Raw genomic sequence first — 6,595 nt, 5'->3', positions numbered from 1 at the left:
CTCTCTCTCTCCCTCCCTCTCTCTCCCTCTCCCTCTCCCTGCCGGTTTCCTGGAGGGCCCCCTTCTCCTGCTTCCTCACTCCCTTGCTCCTTCGCCCATCTGCCCCGTGCACGGTGATCTGCCTTGCTGGCGCTGACATCACTGCTCATAGATCATCTGGTCGGCGGCCTGTGCGGCGTGTGCCACGCCGGGGCTCATTTCCCCGACGCCGGTGCTGGCACGCACGGCCGACGGCGAGCACATCCCCTGGCTGCCGAGCTCCGGCCGCCCCGGCGGGACGACCATTTCCCCGGAGTCCCTCCTGTCAACCATGCCCCTGGCTGGGACCAGTGCCGGTGGGACCAGTGCCCAGGCCGGCGGCGCGGCCACTCAGGCTGGTGCATCTGGCACGCCGGTCTCCCGTCGGGGGCGGTCCTCCTCGACCTCGGCGACGGCGCCAACCGGCCCGGCCCCGGCTGGCGGGTCTCTGTCAGACTCCTCGTCGGGGAATCTACTGGCGTCAGCGGCCCCGCCGCGCTCCATCCCCCTGGCGCCGTCGTCGCCGCCGGCGCCGTCGCCATCGTCGCTGGAATACCAGGACCCGCTTCTGCGAAGTGGCTTTACCAACACCGATGGCACGCTGTCCTGGTCCTGGCTGGCCAGCTTGTTTGCCGCGGCCACGCCAACCCCGGCTCCCCTGCCCGGCGGGCCGACCCTGCCGCTGGACTCGGACTTGTGCGTTTCCTCCTCGGCCTTTGCTTTCCCTCTTCGCCTGATGTCCTCCCGAAGCTTGGTGCTTACTCTGCCCCTGTCGGGTTTCACTTTGCGCCTCCACAGCGGTGACTTGCCCTCGACCCGGCTGTCTGAGCTTTTCAATGTGGTTCGTTCTTCCCGCGCCCCCTGTCGCCCTTCCCTTTTTCTCTCCTTTTTTTTTTTGCTTTTTCACCCTCTCGCCCCCCCCCCCTCCCATTCCGACCGTCTAACCTGTATGCCTCCCACCATGGCCTCGGTCGTCCATAGAACCACTTCATTGTCAGCCAGATGAGCGTGGTCTTCGAGCCGATTGCCCCATCAGTGACCCCTCCGCCGCCCGTTCGGTCAATCGCTCCGAATTCCTGGTCGTTGCCAGCTCGCGCCGTGGCTCGCCTGCTGCGCTTTTCCCGGCGCTTCCGCTACTCTGTTGGATCATTTGTCCGCCGGGAGACACAATACCGCCTGTCTCAGGTGCGTGCCTTGCTCACCTTCTTTGATCGCATGGGCGCCCTCCGCTCCCCCCGCCCCCCTCCCTGCACACGCACACGCACACGCACACGCACACGCACACACACACACACACACACACACACATGCTCACATGTCACTCACATCCCGGCATCCCGTCGGGCACCCCTGTCGGCAATGTGTGCTCGTACAGCTGTTCTCTCTGGGTCTCCTCCCGGCTGGTCTCGCCTCACTTAAGGGCCACCTGGCCGTGCATGAGCGCGGTCACATCGTCATCTACCCGCTCCCGTCGTCCTCCGGGTCCGGCGACCAGCCGGCGTCGGCCTCGGCACCGGCCAACAACCGGGCCAAGGGAACTGACGCCGGGCGGGCCCGCGCCGGCGGCCGGGCCTCCTCTGCCGCCTCGTCATCCTCCGCCGGGGGCCCGACCTCCTCCTCGGCGGGGACCGGGCCCGCACGAAAGCGGACTCTCTTCCAGCGCGGCGCGCGCGCCCTATCTTCCACGCCCACCGGCGGGACACGTCTTCGCCAGGGGATTCACCGCGGTGAGCGGGCCACCTGGCCCCATCTCCCGCGCGCCCGGGTCCAGCTGACCGTCGAGCGGATTCTCGAGGAGGCCCTCATGCGCATCGACCAAGAGATTTCGTGGAACGCCGCGGCCGGCCTGGCCGCCGAAGACTGACCGCCGGCCTCTTCTCGACATATAGACTATCCATGTGCTCTCGTGTCAGTGTGTCCCTTCCGTTGCCTCTCTCTCTCTCTCTCTCCCCCTCTCTGTCGCCTTGCACTCCTTCTTGCGGAGTTAGCCGGTTCCACCAGAAGGAAGGACGTGCTTTTCAAAAACTTTATAAATTGTATATTTTCCGGGCCGCGGCAGGAGAGCGCACGTGCCGCGTACCCCTCCCCCAGGGGGGGGGGGTGAGGTGAGTGGGGGCACGCGTGCGCATGGGCCAAAGAGGAAGGAAGTGGACAAGTGTGTATAAATAGGAACAACAAGGGCAAGCCGCGGCGGGTGCGCTCCGGCACAGGGGGGGGAGGGGGGGGGGAGAGAACGAGTCATTTCTCCACATCCCGGGGGCGCCAGTCTCTTTCTAGGGGGAGGGGGTGGTGCAACACCGCACAAGGAAGGGAGAAGCGGAGAGGCGGAGAAGCGATGGCACATGCACACACACATACACACACACTGTCTCACGCCATGGCACCTCGGGGAAGGCGGGCGAAAGGGCAAGGGGACTATGGCAAAGGCGCGCTTACTTGCGAGCGCGGCGCTCCCGGGCCTTGCGCGCACGCATGTCCTTCTTCATGCGGGTATCGACCAGCTGTGTTTGGGCACAAGCGTGTGTGTGTGTGTGTGTGTGTGTGTGTGTGTGGGGAGGGGGCGGGGAGGGGAGAGAAGGGGAGGGTCAGCTGGCAGAAAAGGAGGCAGGAGGGTCTCGGGAAATCAAGGCAACAGAGAACGGGCAAGTTGATATCCGGGCAGCAAGAGCAAGCACGCACCTTGTAGCGACCAGTAACACCACGCGGGCGGGTGCGGATGCCCTTGTTCGAGCCGATGGCCGGCACGTAGGTAACCTCCTCCTTCTGTTGTGTGCACGAGGGAAAGAGAGAGAGAGAGAGACGAAGCGGGTAGGTGCGGAGCAGGGTATATATCCATTCGACGAGAAGTCGATCGCAGCAGGGGCAGTCAGTAGTCTGGGGGAGTGAGGGAGGCGCAAAGAAAAAAAAACAGGGAACCAGCAAACAGGCAAAAACGACATATGACAGGGCATCTCTCTCTCTCGCGCGCGCGCGCGCGCGCGCGGCCCTCTCCCCTTGCGACGACGCACCTTCTTGATCTTGGCGCGGTAAAGGCCGAGAATCTGCTTGTGCTTGGCCTTCTCCGACAGGTCGCCCTCGTTGATGATGGCCTCGGCCTTCTGGCGAATGCGCTCGGCGCGCCGGGTGGCGCGGACCTTCTTCCGGCCCTGGGCCTCGAGGATCTTCTTGATGGGCCGGGCATCGACCGCGCGCTGCTGCTCACGATGCAGGGCCACGGCCTCCTTGGTGATGGGCATCTCCGGCCGGTTGTGACGACCCTCATCATCAGCGAACCAGGAAGGCAGCTCCCCGCGAGCACTGTCATCGTCGAAGGCGTAGCGGTTGTACGAGGCATCGATCTCCGCCTCGCGGTGGATCTTCGACCGGAGCCGGCTGGCCAGGGTGATCTGCGCCGGATCCAGGGCGCGCTTCTTCATGGCCGAGAAATCCCCACTGGTGTCATCCTGCCGGTCAATCTCGAAGCCATCCTCATCCTCGGCATCCGACCCGAGACCCTCCTCCAGGTCGGCCAGATCGTCGGAGTCCATGTCCGAGAGGTCCTCATCATCGTCATAATCATGGGCACCCTCGTCACCCGACGAGTGGGCATCCTCCTCGGAGTCCGCATGGTCCGACTCGTCATCCGAATCGTCGTCCACAATGCGGCCGACCACCTTGCGGGACCCGGCCCCGGAGCCGGCGGCCAGGGCCGCGCGACCCTTGGCCTTGGTGTACTCGCGCTTCATCTTCTGGATGGCCTCAATCTCATCGGCAATCTCGCTGGAGTCATCCTCATCCGCGATGTCCAGCTGGGCGCTGGTCACCGTGTCGCCGAGGACATTCTTGAACAGGGGGTTGCTGAACCAGATGGACGCCCGCTGCGAGGGGGGAAGGGCCTCGGACGCGCCGGCATCCATATCGCCCTCATCATGGTCCCCGGTCGCCTGATGGCGGTGCCGGGTGGCCCGGTGAACCGGGTCCTCATCGGAGTCGGCATCCTCCTCCTGCTGGGCCGGATCGCGGCTGCGCTTCTTCGACGCCTCGATCTTGGCCATCTTGCGCAGAAGGGCCGTCTTGTTGCGCGACTCCAGGTAGGAGATGTAGCTAATTCGAGCGGAAGCGAAGGCCAACGCAGGGGCGGGCCGGGGGGGGGGGCGGGGCCGAGATCTGGGGCGGGGGGGGAGGGGGGGGGGGGGGGGGGGGGGGGGGAATGCACAGTCAGTATGAGGGCAGGAGAAAGGGAGCAGCACAAGGAGCGAGGGCGCATGAGCAAGAGCAGCATCGCATGGACACGCACTCGTCGTGCATGTTGGACTCGATCATGGCCAGGTAGGTGTCCTTGTCGGTGTGCTCGCCGTAGTAGTTGGCGTGGGCCTCCTCGGTGTCGGAGTCGGGACCGGCCGCCTCGGCGTCGGAGCCGTCGATGTCCGACGCATCGACCTCGCCATCGTCATCATCCTCCTCCAGCTCCTCTTCGGCGTCCGAGCCGAGGAAGAGATCCTCACCGTGCTGGGAGGACTTCAGGACGATGCCCTCGCCACCCTCGGCGAAGTGTGCCGCCAGGTCCGAGTACTTCTTGCTCAGCTCGCGCAGTGAGAAGAGCGTCTCATCCATGGCCTCGCCGGTCTCACTCTGCATGGCCAGCTGGCGGATACGGCTCTGGAGCTTGACGCGCAGCAGACGCAGCTGCTTACGCCGGCGCTTGTCGGCCGCCTGGACGCTGGCCTCGACCTTGGCGAGCTGTGTGTGTGTGTGGAGAGAGAGAGAGAGAGAGGGGGTCAGAGAAGGAAACGGAAAACCACGTAGGCAGAGAGAGGGGGCAAAACAAAGAAGATGGGGGAGGCCCCAACAGCAGGCTCACAAACCCCCCCCCCCCCCCCCCCCTCCCCCCACCCCCAACCAGTCAACTTGACGCGCCGTACCTCCTCATCCAGGTTCTCCTCGGTGATCTCGACAACGCCCTCGGGCTCCTGGGCGGCCTTCTCGGCAGCGGCGGCCTCGCGAGCCACACGCTCACGCTCACGATGGATGTTGGTACGCCAGCGCAGCAGCCGGGCAAAGTCGCGCGGTCCGAGGATCTTGAGATCCTTGCAAGACTCCACAATGTCGGTCAGCAGGGTCCCGGTGATACCCTCCAGGAAGGACTTGGACTTGTCATCCTCGAAGGTCAGGGCGTTGTAAGTGCCCAGCACGTTGGCCGGGTTCTCGGCTTCGATGAAATCCGCCGCCGTGGTCGTCTTGAACAGGGTGACATTGCCATCCTCGTAGCCATCACGGTGGCGCTTGCGCGAGGGCTTCATCAGGTCACGGACGGTCAGGGACTTGGCCCCGTCGTCGACCTCGCTGAAGACATACTTCGAGTCCAGCAGCTTGGGATCCAGATTCTTCGGATCCAGATACCCGATGCAGACGACGAAAATCTCAGCCGACACATTACTGCACGGCGTGGAGGCAGGAGTCAGGGCACATGGACGGCGGCGGGGGGGGGGGGGGGGGGGGAAAGAGGGGAAGGGAAAGAAACAAATGGCGGGAGATGGAGGAGGAGGAAAGGTAGAGTAGAGCAGGCAGGAGGGCGTCGGTGGGAGAGACAGAGAGAGAGAGAGAGAGCAGCAGCAGCAAGTGAGCATGGAAGCCCAGAGGAGGGCACACGCACCGGGAAGAGGTGGGCTTGGTCACCTCGACGCGACGGAAGAGCTGATTGAAGACGAAAAGCAGCTTGTTGTAGTCCTTCGACCGGAAGACCTTGGTGACGAACACACCATTCTCCACCAGGAACTCCGTGGCCAGGCGCAGGGACTTCAGCACCAGGTCCGCCTGGGTGTACGCGTCCTGCTCCCAAGCCTGACCCATGTTCGGGGCACCATCGTGCAAGACGCTATGTGTGTGTGTGTGTGTGTGTGTCCGGGTGGATGGACGCAAGCATGGATTAGACAAGACAGGGGCCTGGCCACCGGGCGGAAATGACCCGGACAAATGTGGGGCGACAGAAAAGCAGGGGCCGAGAGGGGCCGAGGCAAAGGGAGCACGCACACGTCGGCCTTGCGAGTGTGGAGGTGGCCGCGCAGGTCCTGGCGACACTTCTCCGTGGTAATGTCATTGACCATGGTGATGACATTCGAGGCCACCGGCTTGATGGGCTCCAGATCCACACCGATGATCAGCGAGGACATGGGCATGCTCTTGGCAGCCACCTGCAACCAACCACCAGGGGCGGCACACAGATCGATGAGCACACGCGTCCGGGCCAGGAAGTTGTACTTCTTGTTCAGCTGCACCAGCTTGAAAGCCGAACGGGCACGGTAGCCCTGCTCCTTGGCCAGGCGGTAGAACGTGCGAGATTAGGCACGCCAGGGGAAAGACAGAAATCGAAAAGGGGACCGGGGGACCGGGGGGGGGGGGGGGGCTGAAGGTTAAGGAGACACCGTTTGAAACTCAGAAGGGCAAGTTGGGGAGGGGGAGCACACAAACAAGCAGAGAGAGGGGGAGGAAGGGGGAATGCCAGCTCCCGGAGGGGGCCATGTCGCGGGCCCGGGCTCGCCCGAATGTAGAGGGCGCACGCGGACCGGTGACATGGTCAACCTCGGGCAGCAGGAAAGGG

At 64.3% G+C, this 6,595-nt stretch overlaps 2 protein-coding genes across 2 annotated transcripts in view; one reads left to right on the top strand and one right to left on the bottom strand.

Annotated features, from left to right (window-relative positions):
- Nucleotides 1-1,969, top strand: part of H696_03595 (hypothetical protein) — a 6,166-nt gene extending 4,197 nt beyond the window's left edge. The window contains exons 7-10 of the mRNA XM_009497465.1: nt 152-714; nt 817-859; nt 1,000-1,203; nt 1,394-1,969. Of these exons, the coding sequence (XP_009495740.1) occupies nt 152-714; nt 817-859; nt 1,000-1,203; nt 1,394-1,882 (1,299 nt within the window). The 3' untranslated portion in view covers nt 1,883-1,969. The remainder of the gene's footprint in view (nt 1-151; nt 715-816; nt 860-999; nt 1,204-1,393) is intronic.
- A 258-nt stretch (nt 1,970-2,227) lies between these two features.
- The window catches only part of H696_03594 (methyltransferase), a 4,748-nt gene continuing 380 nt past the window's right edge, over nt 2,228-6,595 (bottom strand). The window contains exons 2-8 of the mRNA XM_009497464.1: nt 6,028-6,327; nt 5,651-5,872; nt 4,920-5,433; nt 4,295-4,737; nt 3,027-4,101; nt 2,698-2,781; nt 2,228-2,519 (exon numbers count right to left, since the gene is read on the bottom strand). Coding sequence (XP_009495739.1) covers nt 2,451-2,519; nt 2,698-2,781; nt 3,027-4,101; nt 4,295-4,737; nt 4,920-5,433; nt 5,651-5,872; nt 6,028-6,327 — 2,707 coding nt within the window. The 3' untranslated portion in view covers nt 2,228-2,450. The remainder of the gene's footprint in view (nt 2,520-2,697; nt 2,782-3,026; nt 4,102-4,294; nt 4,738-4,919; nt 5,434-5,650; nt 5,873-6,027; nt 6,328-6,595) is intronic.

This window comes from Fonticula alba (assembly GCF_000388065.1).
Source record: "Fonticula alba strain ATCC 38817 unplaced genomic scaffold supercont2.5, whole genome shotgun sequence".
Classification (NCBI taxonomy): Eukaryota; order Rotosphaerida; family Fonticulaceae; genus Fonticula; species Fonticula alba.
Note: the sequence above shows the minus strand (reverse complement) of the source record. Positions and strands in the feature narration are given on the sequence as shown.